This window comes from Tiliqua scincoides, chromosome 6 (genome assembly GCF_035046505.1).
Source record: "Tiliqua scincoides isolate rTilSci1 chromosome 6, rTilSci1.hap2, whole genome shotgun sequence".
NCBI classification, from domain to species: Eukaryota; Metazoa; Chordata; class Lepidosauria; order Squamata; family Scincidae; genus Tiliqua; species Tiliqua scincoides.
In genome coordinates, this window is record NC_089826.1 from 61551277 (window position 1) to 61576147 (window position 24871).

The following is a 24871-nucleotide window of genomic DNA, read 5'->3' on the forward strand; positions in this document are numbered from 1 at the left end:
TTTATCAATTAAAATGCGCAGAGGTCTTCAGAAAGAGAGCTGATGTTTTCTCTCATTTAGAATGCTGTGATACGGGAATATGGAGAAGGGAAAGAAAAGGGAGCTTAGAAGGGACTCTGCTATTCCTTACCTTTTGAAGAATGGCAGTGGAAACAAAACCTGGAGAGGGGATCTGTGAGGTGCCGACCCTTGGTGAGTATAAGAATGATATCAGATAACAGCTACAGCTGTTTTTTCACAATTTTAAATACATCACTACCTGCACAATCCTAACCCCGTTAGGCCAGCACAAGTCCCTTGTACTGGCCCAAGGGTGTAGAAAAAGTACTATAAGGAGTAGGGAGGTCAAATCCAGCCTCTGCTGCACCAGCAGTAGGTAAGTCCGAGCCAGTTGAGTAAGGATGACTGCTACATTACTCGGGGTAAGGGGATTCATTCCTGTTACTCTTGAGTTGTGCTGCAACATAGCTCAACCCTGCCCTGGATACAGCGCAGGCCTCTGTGGTCTGCCTGTTCCAGTGTAGGTTAGGACTGGGCTTTAAAGCTTCAATCCTACGCAATTACCTGTGTCAAGTCCCATTGAACAGAATGGGACTTACATCTGAGTAAACACTCAGTAAAAAACACTTTTTACTGAGTAAAAAGTAAGCAGTTAGTCAAAAGAAAACTAAAAAGCAAAATTTAAAAACAACACATTAGAAGACAATTTAATTGCACTCTGGATCAGCGATCATCACTTAAGATGTTTGGCCTTTATGTTTAAATGGACATAATAAATGAGATTGGGGGGGGGGGAGAGATTTCCTTTATTAATCAGGAAGTCAGATTAAGTAGTATGAATGTTCTGAACATAATGTACTATGATAGAATACAATTCAAGAAATAGGAAAAAGGCAGATATCATTTAGAAGGCTTACTGCCCAAAGTAAGCTTCCCAGGACTGGGGCGGTGCTCACTTGGATTTCAGAAAAGTGATATATGGCACTTTCCTGCCAGCGGAAAACACCCAATGCTGGCACAGAAGACAGTGTCAGTCAGCAGTGGCCTTCAGTGCCAGATGGACACCGGTGAAGAGCTTCCTGTGGTAAGTATCCCCATCAAGTAGCAGGGAGGCTTTTTGAGGTGGGGAAAGACAGCAGGAGGGAAGGGGTGGGTCACCAGGTGAATTGGGCCCAGCAGAGGGATAGTGACAGGACCTTCAGCTAAATCCTATGCCCCCCCCCCCGAGCTACACAGCCCAACACAGGTCTCCTTGGTCAGCTCAGGAGCTAGCACAGATCCAACGAGATCCATTGGGGTCAGACGAGTTCTTCACGGTGTAAGGGAACCAATGCTCCCTTACCGAGGAGACTCCAGCGACTGCTCTGGTACTGGGAAATACAGTGTCAGCCATTTAAGTGCTGCTGTATCATGGCGGTAAGATGGAAATAAGGAAAACCAGATCCAGTCAAAAAGTAAGGTAAAGAAACCTACATACCGATGAACAGAGCCCTCTCATCTTTTAATGAAGAATAAAAGTAGCAACCAAGCAGAGCTATGACAATGTAGACAGACTGTATTACATTTCTGCTTCAATTTTTCACTGAATGGTACAATATGAACTCCAGAACTATTCTTGGCAAGATCTCCAAATGAGATAAAAAAAAGCAGCACTGTAACTGAGCAAAATAATGTCAAACTAGCCAGGAAATAAATTATGAAATAAAGACAAACAAAATTATGCATCGGAAGGATAAAGTGGATAGAGAGATGCTCTGTACACTCTCACATAACACCAGAACCAGGGGACATCCACTAAAATTGAGTGTTGGGAGGATTAGGACAGACAAAAGAAAATATTTCTTTACTCAGCGTGTAGTCAGTCTGTGGAACTCATTGCTGCAGGATGTGGTGACGACATCTGGCCTGAATGCCTTTAAAAGGGGATTGGACAAGTTTCTGGAGGAAAAATCCATTATAGGTTACAAGCCATGATGTGTACGTGCAACCTCCTGATTTTAGAAATGGGTTATGTCAGAATGCCAGATGCAAGGGAGGGCACCAGGATGCAGGTCTCTTGTTATCTGGTGTGCTCCCTGGGGCATTTGGTGGGCCACTGTGAGATACAGGAAGGTGGACTAGATGGGCCTATGGCTTGATCCAGTGGGGCTGTTCTTATGATCTCCTGAAACCAAGTAAAATAATAATAAATGTGGATTCCTGGCCTCAGGATATTCTACCTGTATGGGAGGTCAGGTCTTCTCAATCTTTTAGACATGTCCGACAGGCCTTCTGAAGTGTTCCCATACCCCAGAATACCTCCTGGACGTGACTAGATGGTATTTCCTGGGGACCATCCTACATGGGCTTGGCATCCATGGATATTCAAATCCGCTGGTGCCAAGCCGGCAGATAAGGAAGTCCCAATGCACACATATTTAGGCTTTCATAAGAAATACTGCACTATAATTTAAGAGCCTGAAATTAATAATCTTATTTTGTTTGCAATAAAGGCGTATGTTTAGAATTGAGATAAAATTTGCAATATAATTAATGAACAACTTATTTTTCATCCCCATTGATTCCAAAGAGCAATGTACTGCATTATATAACATAAGTAATGCATTCATTAAATTAAGTATGTATGCATCTCAAAAGGGTAATATATGCATTTATCTTGAGTGCAAGATTCCACCATGCGAAAAAAACAACACATAAGTGGCAACAGTTTAGACTGAAATACATATTACTTCTTATTGAAAAGCTGACAACCATATCAATAACTATAACATGGATGGGGCGGTAAATTCCATAAATATCTACTAAATTACTCAAGCACTTAGTTTCATTACCCATGAATAATAATCTTCATTTAAGTTCAGAAGGAAAAAGGATTAGGACCCAATCCTATTCAACTTTCCAGCACTGATGCAGCCATAATGCAGCTCCAAGGTAAGGGAACAAATGCCTTGCCTTGCCTTGCCTTAAGAAGGCCTCATCAGCACTGGAAACTCAGATAAGATTGAGCCCTTAGTGTTTTGAATGTCTTTAATTATTTTTCCATTGCTCAGTTACCTTTAACACAGCCAAGATTACTACTGAAAGTCCCTGATGTATTTATAATTTCGGAACAGTGATTCTCACACATTTAGCACTGAGACCCACTTTTTAGAATGAGAATCTGTCAGGACCCACCAAAAGTGATGTCATGACTGGAAGTGTCATCATCAAGCAGGAAAATTTTTAACTATCCTAGGCTACAATCCTACCCACACTTACCGAGGAGTAAGTCCCATTGACTATCATTGTTAAAAGAATATACATAGTAGCCTGATAAAAGTACAGATATGTAACATTTCCCCCAATGCAGTCACATGCCTTGGTAGCATCGTCTAATATATTTTTAAAAAAACCCTAAAATGAATGGGGACCCACCTGAATTTAGCTTGCGATCCAGCTAGTGGGTCCTGACCCACAGTTTGAGAAACACTGTTTTAGAACATTTTGTGTTCAACATTGTACTTTGTTTGAGATTCTAACAGCAATCTTGCTTACTGCCTCAATACGTTTTTCAAACAAAGCTATTTAAATAATTTCACTACAGAGTCAAATGTTCCACAGATGCTCATGGCCTGCAGCCAATCACAGTCTTCTCATTTAGTAGTCATACTCAATAGGTTACTTTTTCATAATGAGGCCATATATTTAGTTTACTATTTTTATACAAACAATTTGATGTTGCTGACTAAACTGACAGAATGGAGGGAAAGGGAGAAATGGTTGTTAATCAAGGCTTGTTAAACTATTGTATTTCAACTGTTGAGTCAAGTAATTCATGACATGGACAATATAAGACAACTTGCTGTACTTAAAACAAATTTTAGCACATCCCCTGCACACAACTGTGTAATTTAGTTCATTTGTGATTATCACATTTTTCTAACAATTACTGTATCTGTTCTTACAGACATTCAACATGACTTTGATGGATAAACCAAGTCTTATTTAAAAGGCTGCTATTTGAGTAGGGTATGGTTCACTTTACATTTTGGTACTTAAAAAAACACATTTATTTCAATGGAAACTAAGGCTGCAATTCTATCCAAAGTTACCTGAGAGTAGGCCCCATTTACCATAAGGGAACTTACTTCTCAGTAGACATGTATAACATTGGACTCAAAATGTTCTCAGTGAGATGAAAACAGAAGAATTCGAGTGTAATTAGATTTTTCTTAAACTTTCTAATAGGGTGGAAATTAGGGAACTTAGGCCAGAGAGGAGACATGTCTAGATTAACATCCAAAGTGTGTCCTGTTCATGTGTCAGAAATTTTGTTGCTTGGGCTAATGGATATAGTTATATTGCAGTTAGCACAGAAATGTGAAATTCTAAGAGCCGGGCTAATCCCTCCAAGAAGGGATCAAGTTAAATCCAATTAAAAATGAGCCTTGGTGCTATCTTACAAAAGCTGCCTCTCCAGTCTCTGCCTCTTCTACAAAAAGACATGAAACAAGAGAAGGCACAGAAAACCAGTCTGTCAATTCTGAAACTGAGAAAACAAAGGTGGATAAATCCATGCTGACTGCCCCTAAAAAGGAATGTAAACTCACCTTAATTTGGGAAATGCAGATTTAAATATCCATTCTGATATTAACAAAAAGCATTTTTTTTCCAATTTCTAGGCAACATACAGACTATTTCATAAACATCCCCAGTGATACAATTTGGTTTGAAGTTAACAGTCTTGAGAAAGAAGTTAACTTCTGGGCTAGTTCACATGGTCAACAAATCATGATTTTTTTGGGAACAGTGAATGAAGTTTCTAATCCTCCTGAACCTGTGTCACCCTCCTCCCCCTTACAGCTTAAGCTCTAGCACAGAACTCTAATAAGGACATCATAGTTCACTGAGCCACAATTCCATTGCTCATCTGACTCTGGAGCCACTGTTGCTAAACTTCAATTTACAAATTAAACCAGAGTTGAATCTTCATTTCACATGCTGGTTTAATTGTGGTTTGTAAACCACAGTTAAACAACAGCTTAGAGCGTAGTTGTTTAACAAATCATAATTCTCCCAGTGCCCAAGCAAAAGCGGTGAGGTAAGGGAAAGAGTGCCTGGATTTGTAAGGGTTAGAAGTCATGTTCTAATACCTGAACCAGAGCATTGTCAACTTATTCTCCAATTCAGATCTCAACCCTCAAAATTTGTAATACAATGCTTAAACATTGGGTGAAAAGAGCCATAAAATAAACAGTTGGCTATTTCGACTTCTCTATGATATTTGGGAAGGTAGGGCTGCCTTTCCATAGTGGGGGCAGTGGAAGATTCTATGAAAAGAAATATACAATGGCAATAAGAAAGAAAGAAAGAAAGAAAGAAAGAAAGAAAGAAAGAAAGAAAGAAAGAAAGAAAGAAAGAAAGAAAGAAAGAAAGAAAGAAAGAAAGAAAGAAAGAAAGAAAGAAAGAAAGAAAGAAAGAAAGAAAGAAAGAAAGAAAGAAAGAAGAGATATATAGCTTCAAAACTTCAAATGCATCAGTGTATGCAGATGTAGGACAGATACCTCTGTCTGAACTGACTTTCTCAAGAACTGGATTCTAAAGAACCTAGTCAACCAGATGCAACAAGAGATGAGGTTCTAAAAGTATTGACAAATAAAATATGTAAATTGGCATTTCAATCAGTCTTTGTGACACTGGAATGTAACACTGTTAAGGTAACACTGGTAGTTAGAAAAGGATCCAGGAAATTACAGTTTGATCTGCTTAAGTTCTCCTCTGGGTAAACTGGTGAAAAGCATAATGAAAGATATAATGACTAAGCAGATCATCTGCTACAGTTCTTGAAGCATCAACAGGGATGTGGATTGAGGTGATCCACTTCATACTGTATTCTTGGACTTTCAAAAACCATTTGACAAATACCATCACTAAAGGTTATTAAGTAAATTGGAGCCATGGAATAAAGGCCCAATCCTATCCAATCTTCCAGTGCCAGTGCATCCGTGCCAATGAGACGTGCACAGCATCCTGTGTTGAGGAGGCACTCACGGAGGTCTCCTCAAGGAATGCGAACATTTGTTCCCTTACCTCCGGGCTGCATTGCAGCTGTACCGGAGCTGGAGAGTTGGATAGGATTGGGTCCTAAGAAGGTTAGTCCTTTTATAGATTGGTAACCAATAAAAAACAGGAATTAGAAAATATATGGGCAATTTTCACAGTGGAGAGAAGAAAGAAGTGGAGTCCCTCAAGAGCTGTATTGGGACTGGTGCTTTCTAATTTGTTAGTTGGTGGTAAAAACTGAAACAGATTGTGAAGTGCTCTAAAATGGACTTCTCCAACCTAGGTGAATGCATAACCAAAAGGCAAATGCAGTTCACTGTCAATAAGTACTTACTTATTGTAAGTAATGGACATTGAGGCAAAAAAAATTCTAACTTGATTCTGAGCTGCTGTGTGATAAACCAGGAAAGAGATCTTGGGGACATCTTGGCTCAATGAAAACATGTGTGGTGTGTTGTAGCTGTGAAGAAAACAATACTCTGTAGAAGTCTGCTCCACCACAAGAAGGGTATCACAGAGCTGGAAAAAGTGCAAGAGGATCCCCAAACTTATCAGAGGGCTTGCACATTACTATAACCAAAACTGATCAACAGGAGATTTAGAATAGGAAAAAGGATGAACTTCTTCACATAGTACATATCGCTAATTAGTATGTAGAATTCATAGCCACAACTGTGATGATGGCCATTACTTTCAAGCCACTGTATGGCTTTAAAGAAGATTTAATGCATTCATGGAGGTCTATTAATGGCTCAAGATGCTAGACCAGTAATTTTAAATCGGCATGCTATGGCATATTTGTGTGCCACAAATGGTCTGAAGGAATTTGGTATTTATTAGTAGCCATTTATTAGTAGCCATTGGAGGATGTTACCTCACTGGCATAATGGAGTCTTGCCAAATAGGTGAGTGTGTGCCCTGAAAATTTTAGTGCCTTGTCAGTGTGCCACCAGGTGAAAAGGGTTGGAAATTGTTGTGGTACACTCTAGGAACCTTTGGTCTGATCCTGCAGGGCTTTTATTATGTAGTTAAGGCATTATGTGCTTTCTCAACCATTCATGCAAAAAAAAACAAAAAACCCAGCAGGAATAGTTTCCTACTTTGATCGTATTACTCAGTTAAAGCTGCAAATGGTAGGAAATTATACATGCATTCATGTTCATTCTGGAAGAGCACACCAGCCTAGAGAGTATAACCTCACTGTAGGAGCAAACTGTGCCATTACAGTAACTCATGTCTTCAAGAACAAGAGATACTATTAAAATGCTCTCATGACTCCTCAAACCCCACACAAACTTCAACATCCTCCTCCCTGAAAGGATACAGCACACGAAGTTTTTCAATGTGACAATCACAAGAAGCTTAGAGGGTTGGTCTACATGTTAAAATCCCCATATAGAAACCATCTGAAGCTACAGAATGGCTCACCAAGGAGTTTACTATTATTCCACAGGGCTCTCCAAACAGTGGAGGCTGTTTCAAGTGGTTTCCATGCGGTAGATGTAAAATACATAAGAACATAAGAACAGCCCCACTGGATCAGGCCATAGGCCCATCTAGTTCAGCTTCCTGTATCTCACAGCAGCTCACCAAATGCCCCAGGAATCACACCAGATAACAAGAAACCTGTATCCTGGTGCCCTCCCTTGCACTGACATTCTGACATAGCCCATTTCTAAAATCAGGAGGTTGCACATACACATCATGGCTTGTAACCCGTAATTGATTTTTCCTCCAGAAACTTGTCCAATCCCCTTTTTAAAGACACCCAGGACAGATGCCGTTACCACATCCTGTGGCAGAGTTCCACAGACCAACCACACGCTGAGTAAAGAAATATTTTCTTTTGTCTGTCCTAACTCTCCCAACACTCAATTTTAGTGGTTGTCCCCTGGCCCTGGTGTCATGTGAAAGTGTAAAGAGCATCTCACTATCCACTTTATACTTCTCATGCATAATTTTGTATGTCTAAATCATGTCCCCCCTCAGGCATCTCTTTTCTAGGCTAAAGAGGCCCAAACACTGTAGCCTTTTCTCATGAGGAAGGTGCCCCAGCCCAGTAATCATCTTAGTCTTTGCACCTTTTCCATTTCCACTACGTCCTTTTTGAGATGTGGTGACCAGAACTGGACACAATACTCCAGGTGTGGCCTTACCATCGATTTGTACAATGGCATTATAATATTAGCCATTTTATTCTCAATAACTTTTCTAATGACCCCAAGCATAGAATTGGCCTTCTTTACTGCCACCGCACGTTGGGTCGACACTTTCATCGACCTGTCTACCACCACCCCAAGATCTCTCTCCTGATCTATCACAGACAGCTCAGAACCCATTAACCTATATGTGAAGTTTTGATTTTTTGCCCCAATGTGCATGACTTTACACTTACTGACATTGAAACGCATCTGCCATTTTGCTGCCCATTCTGCCAGTTTGGAGAGATCCTTCTGGAGCTCCTCACAATCACTTCTGGTCTTCACCACTTGGAAAAGTTTGGTGTCGTCTACAAACTTAGCCACCTCACTGCTCACCCCTGTCTCCAGGTCATTTAAGAAGAGGTTGAAGAGCACGGGTCCTAGGACAGATCCTTGGGGCACACCGCTTTTCACCTCTCTCCACTGTGAAAATTGCCCATTGACACCCACTCTCTGTTTCCTGGTCTTCAACCAGTTCTCAATACAGATCAAGTATTTTTTTTTTTAACCAAAAAGACACTCTTAGGGGTCATTCTATCACATGGGATTCAAAGACCAAATTACACTATGGTAAAAAAGCCAATTTGAATTTACCCCAAGGTTCATCCTAGACTAGCTAGAAGCTGACTGATTTCTGTGAATGTTGATATCACTAACCCAATACACTCAAAATATCAAAGGAAAGGTTCAAATTACACTTAAAACACCAAGTACCAATGGGCAAATACGTATGCTAACACCTGCATCCTACTGGTAAGTCAGTGAGAGTGAAGTGATTGACTACAGCTCAGTGCTGGACAAACACTTGGAGGTAAACCCAGCTGTGCTGCTACATAAGGCCACATTACTGTTTTCAAGAACAATTCTGCATTCTTTTAAGTGAGACAGCATCACTAAACCAATTTTAAAAGTCTGAACAAAAACCAATTTCATTCGTTCATCATGGCCAGGGTGTTGATGGTGGGGTTTTATTATTATTATTATTATTTTTAATTATTTTTTAAAATTTAATTAATCCTTTTCTTTCTATGTGAAATGCAATTTGCAAAGGCTGGCTTCCATTTCTCATTTACTCTACTAACACCAGAACATGATATGACTTTAAAGCTGTCAATTCAAAGCACACTTATCTACTTACACAAAACCTTTCCCCTTTGGCCATTTAACATTAGGACCATTGTACTTTCTGGGTATTGGAAACCACTTCTTTTTCAAATAAAGTCCTTCTAATTTATACATGATGTAATTCTGCCAAGGGGAGAAAAAATAAAGAAACGGTTTCAAATTCCTCTTTCAATAAACACTTCATTAGAAATTCCATTACCTGAGTGCCAATAGTTCTAGTTCCATCTGTTGCTTCTACTGTCAAGTTGTAATTTGATTTTTGTTCTGCATCAAGAGGTCTAGCGACAACAATGGTTCCAGTGCCCTTGTCCACATCAAAGCGACTGTCATAGTTGCCACCTGTCCAAGAAATTATCCAAGAGAGAAGTTCATAAAATAATGCTCTGCATTTTCATGCAGAATATATTTTTTCTTGATGCTTAACACAAGCTTAAAACAAAATAATCTCTAAAATAGTTGGAGTGTTATGCTGGAGCTGTAGTCTAGTGGCAGGAAATAATCAAACAGCCAGTAGGGACAAAAAATTTCCTCTCTCTCAATATTTATTTAGCTCTGCTCAGAATTAACTTGAGTGCATAAGGAACTCACGTGATGGGAGAAGGGAGAGCATGCCAGCAAGACCCACCCCACGTTGGTTTGTTCCCAGAGCCCTACCCACCCTTCCGCCATCATGTTAGCATTTGTTCCTGCAAACTGAACATTTGGGAGTAGGGCTTGCTGGTGCTCCATCCCTGCCTCCCCAACCATGTGTTCCTTATACACATGACTCAACTTCTCAATCTGGCAAAGCGAAGACATAGGGCTGCTCTCTAAGAATGTCTTCTGTATGAAAGAAGTTCCATTTACACAAAGAGAGCGATTTTTACACACACCCCCTTTGCCTCTTCATTTCCTTGCGCCTCTCAAAACCTGCTCCTGAGGAGTCCTTCAGGAGATAATTGGGGGAGGGGGAGACGGTTGCAAGGGGAATTGTGAAAATTGTTCTTCCCCCTTTGCATAAATGGAAGAAGTTCTTAGAAAAAAAAGACGCCAGTGTCTTGCACATTTTGATATATTTTGTTTTAAAAGCTGATTGTCCTTCTCAAACAGCCTTGCATGTAATTACATAAATGTTACTAACCCACACAATTTTTATCAGCATATTAGCCCACACATGCCTGATGGTCATCTATGCCTCAAAACTTTTTTCTTTTTTTTTTGTAATGAAGAGCTAAGTTTTGAAAGGCTTCCTTGCATGGTCACCTGGAGGATATTCCTTCTTACTACAGGGGACCAGACATGGAACTACTTATTAGTTTGTTCCAAACATGTTCAAAACAGAAGAACCTATTAATTCACTTAAGAGAAGGGTCACTGATGTTGCTCTATGACATCTTTATTATGGTGCTTTCTTGCTTAAATCAAAGCACTTTGGTTGAATATCAAAATATTAGGCATGCTTACCATGGGTGCAATCCACTGAGCACTGCTGCCACTGAAGTGCTATTGAACTTATGTGGCTTTCACAAGAGCAGTGCTTGGTGGATTGTGCCCCCAAAGACCGGCATGTTCTGGGGCACTGGGAGAGAAGCTTTAGGAAAAGACTGAATTAAAGGCTGAAAGAGAAAAGGAAAAAGAGCGCGAAGGCTTAAAAAGACTAAATACTTATGTGATGAATTTATTTTTTTCCTTTACAAAACTTCTAAATGTCCTTTGATATATAGTTCAATAATGAAACTCAAATAATAGTTCAATAAAACACAGCCAATCACCTAAGCATTTAACTGATCACACTAATAATACTTGCAACATTCTGAACAGATTTCCCAAACAGCACAATAGCCATTAAAACCAAATGTTATTAGCCATGATAAATACTGCTATTGGTTCTGACTTTTAGACAAACTATTTGAAAACGAAGAAATTAGTTTCCATTATTGTCAACCCCACACTATGGCAAAGCCATTTGTCCTAATTATGTAGTTCATATGCCCTGTTCTGTTCCTTTAGAAGTATGCCCAAAGCGCAAAGTCATTGTTTGATGAATTAAAAATGCTTATCCTTTCTTAATGACACACTGCAATTATTTTTTTGTCTTGAATCATATGCTTGACACAATAAAACCATACATAGCCTCTAATCATAAATGTTTTACTCGGAATTGGAAGTCTCAAAATGTTTAGAGTTATATCTTATTCTAACACATCAGAAAACATCGTTTAGAGGTTGTTTCTGCCTTTCAGACAAATCAGTCTGGACTGATGGGCTGGATGCTGCCTCACTGCATGCTTTTCAGCACTGTCGAGTTTCTGGCACTGATTGCAGGAATTCTTCAACGGTCCCAGAGGATGCTTCCCTAACATGAAACAACTCCACACATCTTATCTGCATTGCTTGTGCAACACATTTTATTTGGAATGCTTCCACAACAAACAATACCACCCACTGGCATTTACCTAGAATCCTAGACTACCTAGAATCTTTAGGCTGCATCTACTGTAGACGTCAGCTTCCCCACAGCTGATTTAGTGGCATGGTGGCAACACGAAGGGGAGATGTCAAGTAGCACTGGAGCTGAGTTCTAGAGTCTCTGTGCCACAACGGATCCTTAGAACACAAAAAGAGCCCCACTGGATCAGGCCAAAGGCCCGTCTAGTCCGGCTTCCTGTATCTGATAACAGCCCACCAGATGCCTCAGGGGGCACACATGACAACAAGAGACCTGCATACTGGTGCCCTCCCTCACATCAGGGATTCTGAGGTAGCCTGCTTTTAAAATCAGGAGGTTGCACATACACATCATGGCTTGAAACCTGTGATGGACTTTTCCTCCAGAAATTTGTGCAGTTCCCTTTTAAAGGCATCCAGGCCAGGTGCCATCATCATGTCCTGTGGCAAGGAGTTCCACAGACTAATCACAAACTGGGTAAAGAAATATTTTCTTTTGTCTGTTCTAACTCTCCCAATACTCAATTTTAGTGGGTGTCCCCTGCGTTTGGGGTTGTGTGAGAGGAAAAAGAACAACCCTCTATCCACTATTCATTCCCTGTATAATTTTGTAAGTCTCAATCAAGGACCTTTTTTCTAGATTGAAGTGCCCCCAATGCTGTAGCCTTTCCTCATAAGGGAGGTGCTCCAGTCCAGTAATAATTCTAGTTGCTCTCTTCTGTACCTTTTCCATTTTCACTAGAGGCTGAGACTAATTCGCGTGGGTTTCGTTCCAAGTGCTCATGTGGATGGCAAAAAACGCACTATAGCAAATCAATTTAAAAAACAAAGTTTCTTTGCTCCAGTGATTTAAAAACAGCCTTGCTATCGTTTTGACTCTAAGATAAGAGTAATTAAGAAGACAATCCATCAATCAGTCCTCCTCCAACTGCTTCACTCAGCCCTTCCCTTCACCAATGCAAATGTGCTCAGGGGGAAGGGAGGGGCGGCTGGAGAGAGAAGTGTTGATGGATTGTCAGCCAGCTGTCCCCCCCCCCCTCATTAAGGAGGCTATTGTTAAAGGATTGTTCAGTTTTTTTAACTGATTTTAAAGGGGTGCATTTTCCCCTTCTCCAGGGATCAGAACATTCCTTCTCATTTGCAGGGACCATTCGTGCTGAGTCAAATCCGTGTATAAAAAATCCAATAGGCTGGACCTGTATATCCTTTTTGAGATGTGGCGACCAGAACTGGACGCAATACTCTAGGTGTGGCCTTACCATCAATTTGTACAATGGCATTATAATATTAGCAGTTTTATTCTTGATACCTTTTAACTGTTTCTGTTAACAGTCCTGTTAAAAAGTTTCCAATCTGGACTAACAGTGACTATACAGGGATCTTCACAGGAATGGCTTGCACCATGCCAAATCAGCACACTGACACTTGATTATCCATTCATCTAAACGTGCCTCAAGAATCTGGTATCACCAAAATATTTTTTGCAATAACAGTTCTGAAGGTAGCATACAAAAGCTAATCAGTCTGAGTGAACTGAAAGGCCAGAAGAAACCATTTTGAACCAACCCAAGAACAGCATTTCTAAGTGGTGCTTTGGTTCAAATGTATGATAAGCAACAGTAACAAAAAGCAAATAGCTACAGGAAAGAAAGAAAAAGTTCTGACGAGAAACAAAACAAAATCTATTTTTAAAGAGTTATTAGAATATTCTAGAAGTTTCGGTTTAGATCTCATAATTAATTATGTGATCTCAGCAGATACCTTCTGCTGTACAGTTCAGGTCACAAGCCATCTGAAAGATGTAAAAAACGTCACTAGCAAGCTTGTCTCCTGGCACAGCCAAAAAGAAAGACAGCATGAAAAGCAAGCACAGAAGAAAGAAAGGGAGTCAATCAAATTGATTCATGCTATTAGTAACAGTAAAAAGGTGCAGTAAGATAAGTTAAAACAGCAGTAATATGGTTAACTTGATGTATTATCATTTATAGAGGTGTGCATATGTTCACAAGCATTTCCCTGAGAAAACACTAACATTCATGCCTCAAAGGGATTTTTAACTATTCCTTACAGCATTTGTCAATCAGTCTCCCAATGGAATTGTCCCTTAAGTGGAATTTACCACCCATTTTTAGCTGCCACCCAAGTCTGAGAGAGATTGAGGTTTTGAGTCTTTGGACATCTACTGGTCTCACAACATTCGCAGGCTGTTCCTTGATCAGGAGGCCCTGGACCACCAAAGATAGAAAAGTTGGGGGTTGCTGTGGATTCCAGACCCACCACAATGTTTCCCCACCTAAAATGCACAATACAATCAGGGTGCCCTGAGGAAAGTACACCCAGGTTGACATATTGGAAGGAAGTGGGAAGACACCCCGTTGCAGAACCTCCTATGCCACAGTGGACAGAGGTGGGTAAAAGCAGTTACATTTTTTCATGGATTGGTGCTTTCCAAAGTTAGAAATGCAGAAAGAGGTATAATTGTGTTTTTATTCCAAAGGCTGCATATAGAGGTGCATAGAGAAGGGTCTTAGTTTTTGCAGATTTGTGCATTTATTTATTTATTTTTCTACAAAAATAAGAAGCGCAGAAAGAGGTGTTATGTGTTTTTGTTTTGTTATCACTTTAAAGACCCACCTCTAGTAATGGGCAGAACATGTTAGGAAATGGTCAGCCAGTTTTAGAGCCCGATCCTATGGTTGAGCAGCGCTGGAGCTAGGTATTGTAAAAGCACCATAAAGCATTTTTGGACACCCGATGAGTAAGTGGTGCTGGTGGAAAGGCATGTGTCATCCTGTGAGTGAGGCATCCCCCCAACAGCCACTGGGACAGGTAAGTATGATGCCGGGCAGAGAGAAGGGAAGCAGGCGGAGGTTCTGGAGGTAGGAAGGGGTTGTTTTCGGGCAGGGATGGCAGAGCAAGCCTCTACTGCATCCTAACCCCTCCCTAGCCTGAAAGCCTTACATGAAACTAAACAGTTCTGTACCAGTTAAATAGCAGGCGCAGATCTGAGTAGTCCCATTGAACAAGTGGAAGTGCTACACAGGGTAAGGGAACAAACATGGGGAACAAGTGTGGACCTCCCAGCCCCGCTACAGCAGTGTTGGATAGGATTGGGCTATTATTAGTAATTTGTCAATGGTACTTTTTTTTTTTTTTTTAAAGAAATACAAGTCAGCCCTTTGTATCTGCAGATTTGGGACCCATGGATTTCATGATGCATGGCTTGTGAACCTGCAGGGTCATCTGGACCTGGACCATCCAGCAGTGACCAGCACTATGCTCTGCTAGCTTCCAGAGGGTGTTCTGAGACCTGTGCACAGCCTCTATGGGTATCAGAAGATTTTCTAAGGAAGCCTTAGATGGTCATTTAGATCACTTTGACACTTTACTGTTAAAATTGGACATTTAAAGGCCTTTGGAGGGCTAAGGAGGGCTAACTTGGCCCTTCAAAGGTCTTTTAATGCCTTTAGATGTCACTTCCAGTTGACCTTCTAAGATCTGCTGAAGGTCTTAAAAGAACTTCTGAAGGCTAGAGGATGTTCTGAAGGCTGGGAAGGCTACGCACGGCTTTCCCAGCCTTCAGAACATCCTCTGAAGCTGAAGGAAGCACAACTCCCACTGCATCCAGAGGGGCCAAGACCCGCTAATTCCATTATCCATGGCTTTTGGTATCTGTGTGTGGGGGGGAGGTTTTCTGGAACAGATTCCCCACGGATACTGAGTACATGCACTGTACTCTTTATGACATATAGGAGATGTTCTTAATTAATGGAATTGCCCCTAAAAGTTGCTTTCATCAACTTTTATAAAGAAAATGATGGTCAGACATTCCTTACAGTTACAAAAGACTTGGAACAATTATGCAAAATTATTTATAAATTCCTCAATAATTGGGAGAGGACTAAAATTTTACAGCCCAATCCTATGCATGTCTACTCAGAAGTAAGTCCCATTAGAGTCAATGGGGCTTACTCCCAGAAAAGTGTAGATAGGATTGGGCTGTGAGTCTGTAACAGCAGCCCGGATAATCAACACATAATTCCCAGTGAACATATTCTTACCAGTAATATCAAACCAGAGTGGAATGCCAAGTGGCTCAACAGCAATTACACCAATCATGTGAGATACTGGATCACTCTCCATAACGGTAAAAGAAAAAAATGATTCCTCAAAACTAAATGGTTCAGGAGATGGATTGGGTTTGGGAATCCACTCTATATGAAGTCGAGTTGTTGATGATTTTTGTGGGCGACCATTATCCACAGCTTTGATCTGAGAAATGTAGCATAAGATATTTAATAAATTTTTAATTATGTCAATAATAGCACAGGCCATACAAAATGTACACATACTGAAATTTAAGTTGACAGCACGCACACAACAGATATCAGAAGACTATATCACTATCAACAGCGGTTCAAATACCATGACACTCGTTCTATAAACTCAAGAGAGCTTTACATTCATTTCTGGCAAAAGACAACTCTCCATGCAACATAGCAAACTCCTTTTCAAACTCTTAAAAACAAAAAAAGGAAAAATTTCACAGTGCTAGCAAAAGCACTTGCAAGAAGTTCTGTGAATTTTGGCCAATGTTTGCTCATTTTTAATTTCTGAATAACATTTACAAAGATCATTATCATACTATGGATAGTATTGCATTTATTTATTATACAGTTATTTAGAAAGATCTACGAGATCGTATAACACAATCACAATCAACCTTTATTAGGCATAAAACTTAACAGTTGAGCGGCTTACAAGAGAAGTTGCATTCAAGCAGGTCATCAGAACAGAAATAGGTGTAGATTAAATAGGATTTCCCTCCATTTTACGTTTGGTTAAAATCTCATATAAAAAATCCGCCATTGGTTTTACCATTTTTCCATTTGTACATAGTATATGTAGTTTCAAATCAACATGACAGTCGGAATGATTGGCAAAAAAACAGGTCCAAATGCATAGATCTGGACTTCTTGTAAAGCAGGCAATAGAGTACTGTGTGGGTCAGAGACTCCCTGTATCCCAGCTCACAGGGACAAGTCAATCGCTGTTGCGTGGTTTTATTAAATTTCAGATCCAGTTCCCGAGAAGGGAACATATTACAAGAAAGATCTATATAGGAATTAAGCTTATTAATTCATATTTTCACCAGATGAGGAACACCTGCATTCTTTTTTTCTTTCTTTTCTTAAAAGAAGGCCATTTGTTTATATTGCCATCTCTGTACTTGATGCTTTACACTGAATGAAAAAACCATGTCCCTGCCTGGAAAGTTGACAATCCACAAAAGGCAGAGAGTTCAGAAAGGGAAAGAAAGAGAATGAAGGAAAGACTGGGGGAAAATATGCAATTATTTATAATTTACACTTACCACTTGTGTAGATAAGGGGGGGTCACAGGACCCGGGGCAGCACTCTATGGGGGGCAGCAATGCCGCCCTTGCCATGGTCCTGCCCCCCTCACTTGCAGCGGTGCAGTCGGCTTGAAGTCAGAAGGAGTGACTGTGCTAAGCATGGCTGAGGTGGTAGCAGCCAGTCTCAGCATGGGTGAGCACATCTTTTGGAGCAAGGTTGCCGACCTCAAGAAGTGGGTGGCATCAGTTCAGCTATGAGCCAGTGTGCTGAGACTGGCTGTGGTGGCCGCAGCCAGTCTTGTCATGGTTGCTCAGAACGATGTGCCTGCTTTAGAAAAGGCAGCATTGCTCTGACTGTGCTGAAAGTAACTGATGTGACATCATCATAACCACTTCCAAGTCGGGGGAGCGGAGGGGGCAGCAGCATAGTATGGAGTTATTTAACTCAATATCAGCTTGATGTTTATTAACTTACAAGTATTCCAAGACTTAAATATCACATCTTAAATTTAAAATGAGTGTTCAATAGATGTTTTAAAAAACTGATGTACAATGAAATCTAGACTTACTGTAAGAATGTCATATTCTCCAGCTCCAGAATACTTCCTAGAAGAGACTACTCCAGTTTTGGGTTCAATAAAGAAAAGGCCTTGCTCATCTCTATCTTCAATGCTGTAAGAGATTTCCGCATTGGGCCCTTCATCTTTATCAGCAGCCACAACACGGTAGACAGGCTCCCTTCTGGCATTCCTCTCCCTTTCTGGTCTTCCACGTTCTGGCAATTTGATTTGATAGAACTTTTGCAAGAATTGAGGTCTATTGTCATTTTCATCTAAGATCTTCACAATGACCCGGGCAAGGGTTGATTTTGGTGGCATTCCACTGTCGGTAACCATTACCTTTAGATAGTAATTAAAAGTTTACAAAAATGTTACTATTTGATTCGAGTGCTGCCCTTTCAAGACTTTCATCCCAATAATAGTTCACCCCCATTTCCCCAATTATAATATTTATTCATTACATAGCACTTAACATTTTACAAACTATAAAATATGAGAGGGAGGGTCATCAAGATGTGTCTCAGTAATGACACATTAACCATAGCAGGCAACTATTAAAGCCACTATTATAGAACTCCTGTTGAGTTTCTTCAATCTTGGAAGATCCTAGAAGTTTAAAGCATTTCATTTTAAGTACAGCCAGTTCTCTTTGTATGCAAATTTGCTATATGCGAGTTTGCTTATCTGCAAGGGGCAGAACTGCTATTTTCTTTCATTATCTATGCCTCTGTTCTCATTATCTGCTATGAAAGAGACCTTCAGGAGGCTACAGGAACCTTCAGAATGCACCTGTGACCAGTGCAGACCCCTTGAAAATGGCCAGCGGAAGCTTCCATCAGTCATTTTAAAGGGGTCTGAGCTGGAAGTAGGAGCCATTCTGAAGATCCCTGCAGCCTTTGGAAGGTTTCTACAGCATTCAGAGACTTCCTTCTGCACTCTGCTGGCTTCCAAAGGGTTTTTGCAGGGTTTTTCTGATGTCAGGGAGGGTACCCCTTCCCCTCTGGGTACCTTTGTACCTAATCCGATTGATCACATAGGATTATCCGTTCGTTATCTGCAATTTGCTATCTGCTAGAGTTTTGAGGAGGAACCTAACCCTAGTGGATAATGAGAACTAACTGTATACTGGCAATAGTTATATTTCCCCTAAACATGGTTATATGCTTTTGTTTCTCAAAAGATATAACCCATCCAAGGCCAAGACTAGTTCAGATTTTCAAATTTGACAGGGTTATACATTAAAGCAAATGCATTTTAAGAATATCATTAATGCAAAACAGAAAACAAAAACCAGTTATGTGACACTTTAAATTATTTTTGATGTTTAAATATGAAAGAACTGCAAGTCTTCACTCAGCAAAAACCCATTTTGGCACACCTTTGTTAAAAGTTGCTTTTGAAACTCAGAAGAATTACCAATCCTAGCAGAAACTGTTTCATTTTTGGAGCAGAAACCTGCATGTGTGGTTGATGCAGATTGATTTTTTCAGGAGCCTGAACAGGGCCAGCATTTCTCAAACTGTTGGTAAGGACACACTAAGTGGGTCACAAGCCAATTTCAGGTGGGTCACATGGCACCTAGCTCAACTACTATTGAAAATAAAGACCTGAAAATACAGGGTACAGAGCTACTGGGCTGGGAGGGCTCCCAGTGGGAGAGAGGCATGGTGCTTTGCCACGAATAGGTGGAAAGAGGGGAGGACTGGAAAGGGGGGAGGGGTGTGTGGTTGGAAAAGAATCAGTGTTCTGCTCTGACTTTTGAGCTGGAATGTTTCAATTCTAAGTTACACAAAATAACACAAGAATACTGTGTAATGGAACCTTTGGCTAATCGTAGCTTAGCTCTGAAGCCTAAATTGATTATGTCACTTCTGGCCTGATATCACTACCAGGTTACTGACATCACTTCCAGTGTATTTCAACAAACTGACATTCTAAAAAGAGGGTCCCAGTGCTAAAAAATTTGTGAATCATTAGTATAGGCCAGAGTTCTCCAAACCCCGGCCTGGGGGCCAGATGCGGCCCACAGCGAGCCTCTATCCAGCCCTCAGCCAGCCTCTGATCCCCTGAGAGCCTCTGGCCCAGCTGACCAAACACAACCAGAGTTGCACTTGTGGGGTGGGGGAATGGGAGTCCATTTAAGTGTGTGCTTTATTTTTGGGGCTGTGTTCGTGCCTGGAGAAGTCCTGGACATTTGAGCCCATTCATTTATTCATTCATCTAAGTTCCATCTCCACTGTATCAACAGGCCTTACTCAACTTCTAACCTTGTGCAAATAAGCACGCTCACACTTTACTAAGTCTAAAAAACCCATCACATATAACTATTTGCATTCTCAAGCCCTGCATGTAGATAGCATTACATGTTGAATCAATTCAAGCCCCCTTGGTGATTGGTGTTTGCCTTATCCTTAGAAAGGAAAGTTGAATTGCCACTATTCTGAGAACATGCTTGGTCCCACCTAGGCAATTCCAGGGCAAAAGTGGCTTACAGTGGTATTACCTACTATTCCTTGCCTTCATGGCAGACGCTTATAAAAGGTACCACTGCTGATCTAATCCTATTCATTCTAGGGAGATCTCAGACTGAATAGTATAGCAGGACTGGTCTCTCTCTGTGTGACATGCAACCAGTACATGGCAAAACCTGTTGGTAAAGGAACAGGAGTGGAAGTGACAAAGAGAAGAACTGCATTTCCTCCCTCTTTCTGACCTCCTACATTGACCCAGCAAAAATTTAAACAGCTTTCTGCTTACTTTTCCTGCTCGCTGTTGCTTGCCTGCCTCCCTGCGCCTCTCTCTCTCTCTCTCTCTCTCTCTCTCTCTCTCTCTCAAGTGTTCAGACATTATTTTTATCCTCCATTTCATTCCCTTTCTCTTATGATTTTGCTTTCTAATGTGCTTTCTTTGTCAATCTGTGAAACTGCAGTAAAATAGCTGACAAGTCATTATTGCTTGTCCTGCTGCAATCAGAGTGAGTGGATAGAAGAAGAGCCATTCAGCTATTTTAAAGAAATATTTTGCCCAACCTACTAGGAGAATTCAAACAAACAGTCCAATCAACTAGCAATGGACACTGCTGAAATGTTCTCAAAACACAAAGTGCTTAATTTTCTATGTGACATTGGCAATGAGATAGTATGCAAGCAAAAGAGAATGTCTTTGGCAGAAATTCCTAATGGGAGGGTTACTGCTGTTTTAAAAAAAATATTTTTCTAGGGCAAGTAATTCCTGAGACATTTCCATTAATAATACACACCCTAAATATTTGAGCCTGTGTATTTTGCTGTAAGACTAAGGGCGCAGTCCTAACATGGAGTTAGGCCATCCCAAGACCCTTGGGTCAGCCTGGGTCAGTAAGGCATGTTTGCGCCTCTTCGGAAGGAAGCCAGGCCAGCGCTCCCAGAAGTGCCGGCCTATGGAGGCTGATGGAAGCCTCTGCACTGGCTTCCGTTGCCTTGCGTCAGTCCAATAAAGGGGGGTCCCCCTTAAACAAAGGCCCAGAAGGTGAAGTTATGGAACTTGCTGCACCCCATGGTTATGGTCCTTGAAAAGATCTCTCCCCGTGCCCCCCCATAAGAATGTTCAGGATTGTGCTGGTAGCTTCTGAAATTATGACTAATAAGCTTATATTAAATTGTTCTGAAAAAAAATTCAATCTGATATTGTTTTTCATACTTAAGGGGGAAAACCTGATAAGAAATAAGTGTCCTACATGAATAAGATGCAAATAAAATGTATTTAAAGCCACGACTTCATTTAACAGTTTCATATAAAACCAAAGTAAATGTTAGCATGACAAAGAATCGCACATATTTATGTTTGTTACCATGCAAACAAGAGTGAAATGCAGGATTAATTTTAATAGCAAACAAAGAACAAACTTGCCAGTCCATCTGGTCAACACTTTAATGCTCAATTACACAGATACACAGCATTTTGGCTCACACTGCTTATAGTATTGCCACAATTTTGTGAATTTTTTGGATTAGATCCCAACACCTTTTTTTTTTAATTTATAAATATCAAACAATGGGGAAGGGAGATGTTTGAAACATTTCATAATCTCTCTCTCTCTCTCTCTCTCATACACACACACACACACACACACACACTATTTTCCCTGTTTAATACACTGCAGTGCCCGATTCTCAAGTTAATAAAGAAAAAAGAAGCAAAGGGAGGAGAGGAGAAGGGGACAGCAGCAGAACACTGGTCAATATACAGGTGTAGCCTATTTATCCATGGATTTTTTATCTGCCAATTTGTCTCAACCTGAATGGGGTTTGGGTACTGAAAGTTACACACACCTTTGCCTCCTTTGCCCTGCACCTCATCTCATCTCCACCTGCCCTGCACCTGCATCTCACTCCATTTCCAGGCAGCCCAAAACACTGCAAAAAGGCTCCGCCTCGCCCAGGCAGGGAAATAGCCCTGGAGCCATGGAAGAGGCTCCCCTTGCAAAGGAACAGTAACATTCCTGGAGCCCCTGAGCCAGCCAACGCTGAAGAGGGGAAGGGGGGCCCAAAAACCTCTGTAGCCAGAACAATGTAGCTGCCAAGGTTGAGCTCTCTCTCTCTCTCTCACTCACACACACACGGACAGGTGCAGTAGCAACAGAGGGGATTGATTTAAAAAACCCAGGAGCGTTTGCCAAATTCCTCCTCCCCCCCCCCAGATGGTGCAGGCTCTCCTGCTCCAGCAAACCTTCCCAAGCAAGCCTTGGGAAGCCTTGGAAAGACAGGTGAGGGTGAGCAGAGAGCCGGACTACAAGTCCCAGAATGCTCCGGGGCAGAGGAGCTTCCAGGATGGCGGTGGCCAGGGAGGGCTGCAGGGGTGGCAGCAGCGAAGAGGAGGAGGAGAACCTGCAGTGCTGGAGGCTGCCTGGGACACAGAAGACAAAGCTTCCCAAGCAAGCTCAGCATTCCACCTATGAAAGGGGAAGGAGGGGGAGGGGATTGATAACAGCTGCCTTAGTTTCCTTCCATCCGGAAGTGTCAGGCTGCAGTGTATTTATGTAACTCTATGGGATTTAGCACAACGCGTTTTTTGTTAATTGCGCCAAGTCACGGAACAGAACTCACGTGCATAAATAGGCTCCACCTGTAAATCACTTGTTCTTCTCTCCATTTGCATGTTGCTTGACTAGAAATGAATATAATATCTTCTTATCCAAAAAAAAAGAAAGGATACCTACCATTCAATCTACAATCTACTTCAAGATTCAGTGGTAACATTTGTTTTTATTCGTTTGTTTTGGTTATTTTGTTTTTGCTCATATGCCTTGTCAGGAACATAATATGTAGGTCATATTACATAAAACACCTCATATGAAATCTCATTATGTGGTGTCCAGAAAATCCACTTTTGGATGCACTGCGCCGAAGTATGTTGGTGAGCTTAAGAGTCATCTAAGTAAATAGCCGCAGTGGAGCGGCACAGAGTCCCCTGCAGCTGTGATGGTACAACTAATCATATAGCTACAGGACAATTTGCACGGCTAGGCTTGGTTCTCACAAGTTCCTCTATTTGTTGGCTGGATTACGTCAATGTAGCTGGGTTATCCCAAAAGATGGTGGTGGAATATGCTTGCACCAAATCCTTCTAGAAAAAGCTTCAAAGGAGGAAAAATAATATCTTGGGAAAACTGTATCACTGAGAACCCTTCAAAAGAGCTCATTTGTCTGCTTATCCTGTAAGACTTAGGGCGCAATCCTAACCCTTTATGTCATTGCTTTCCAGAATTGGCATAGCGGTGCCAATGGAACATGTGCTGCATCCTGCAGTTGGGTGTCACTCATGGAAGCCTCCTTAAAGTAAGGGAATGTTTGTTCCCTTACCTCAGAGCTGCATTGCCCTTATGTCAGTGCTGGAAAGCACTGACATAAGGGGTTAGGATCGAGTCCTTAGAGAAATAGAATTACAAACTTAAATTCTTTCTTAAGACCACCCTGGGCTGAGTGGACATACCTTTTTAGGGCTATGGCCTGGATGACTTCAGATCCAGCTCATAGGCCGTAGGTTGCCTACCCTGAAATCAGAGGATAGGATAGTGGATTTCCACACCTACCCATCAAGAAAGAGTTGAAAGTTTAGACATCCATCCATTTGAAGTTGGTACATTTAATACAGATGTAGTACTGTAGACAGTATTTTCTCTAAGGGATTGATAATTAAATGTGCTGGGACTTTGTGTAATTCACAAGTGGGTGGAGGTTATCTGCGGGGAACATAGTGGGGACGAAGGGAGGCTCAGTCCCCTTCCCCTTCAAATTGATTGGAGGGGAGGTTGTATTTTTGAACATAGCTGTGAAGCTTCTAGCAGAGTCACAAGACTGAAAAAAACTTTTTTGGGGAGGGGGGGTCCAGATGGCAATCAAGCTCTATGTAGTCACCTGAAGTATATGTACCAGATACCTTGTGCACAATGTTGTATCATCCATTCCCTTTTTTTAATATAAAAGAGTAAAAAAATGTATATAAGGAGAGTATTTGGCAACCATTCTCTTTTTCCTGCCTGCCTTTTGTCTCCTGAAATGCTGATTTTCTGTCTCTGCACTGCAGGATATAGGCCTAGAAGAAGGAGCATGTATTTTCTGAACTCTGCATTGATTTAGCCTACAAAGCTCACTGTAAAAGTCCTGTTAGCAGTTAAGTAGATAGTCAGAACATTTATTTTTATTGCTATGTGATATGTCATTTTGAGAGCATTCGTTATCCTTATGTTCTCCCCTGTTATTCTAAATAAACTGTTTTAAAATGAGATTTGATTTGTTAGGGTGAATCTAAAAATACAGTAAGCTACAATCCTTATACAATTCAATAGGACTCAACTAATTTGGGAAACAAAAGTAATTACAGCATATATGAATGATATAGGGTTTGAGAGAAATCTGCAGGAGACAGTTCTGAAATAGAGTTTCTGAGATCCAGCAAACTGGGCTACTGTACTGTTAGTGCTAAAGCTGGGAGTACTGTAGTAGCTTTGTCTCTGCTCCTAAATTTGGTTTATCTGAAAATAAGAGAGGCTGTCCCAACACAGTTACCACAACACCTAATGAGATTATTGTAAGGAAGTTTTTTTTTTTTTTGCACAGGTCAACCCATCATGTGCAATTCTTCCCACCTTCTATCACTCTGAAGGGAAAGCTCAGGCCAGC

General features: G+C 41.0%; 1 protein-coding gene across 8 annotated transcripts in view; it reads right to left on the reverse strand.

Annotated features, from left to right (window-relative positions):
- FAT1 (FAT atypical cadherin 1) overlaps positions 1-24871 on the reverse strand; it is a 145095-nt gene that overhangs the window by 52076 nt on the left and 68148 nt on the right. For 6 of the 8 annotated variants that reach the window (XR_010794700.1, XM_066632966.1, XM_066632965.1 and 3 more), the window contains exons 5-7: positions 17721-18050; positions 15857-16067; positions 9568-9707 (exon numbers count right to left, since the gene is read on the reverse strand). Coding sequence is in view for 7 of the 8 variants with exons in the window: in XM_066632966.1 (XP_066489063.1) it covers positions 9568-9707; positions 15857-16067; positions 17721-18050 (681 nt within the window). In the remaining variant the exon portion in view is untranslated. Of the gene's footprint in view, positions 1-9567; positions 9708-10882; positions 10964-15856; positions 16068-17720; positions 18051-24871 lie in introns of those variants that run through there. The other 2 variants (XM_066632971.1, XM_066632972.1) reach the window with 2 other exon arrangements.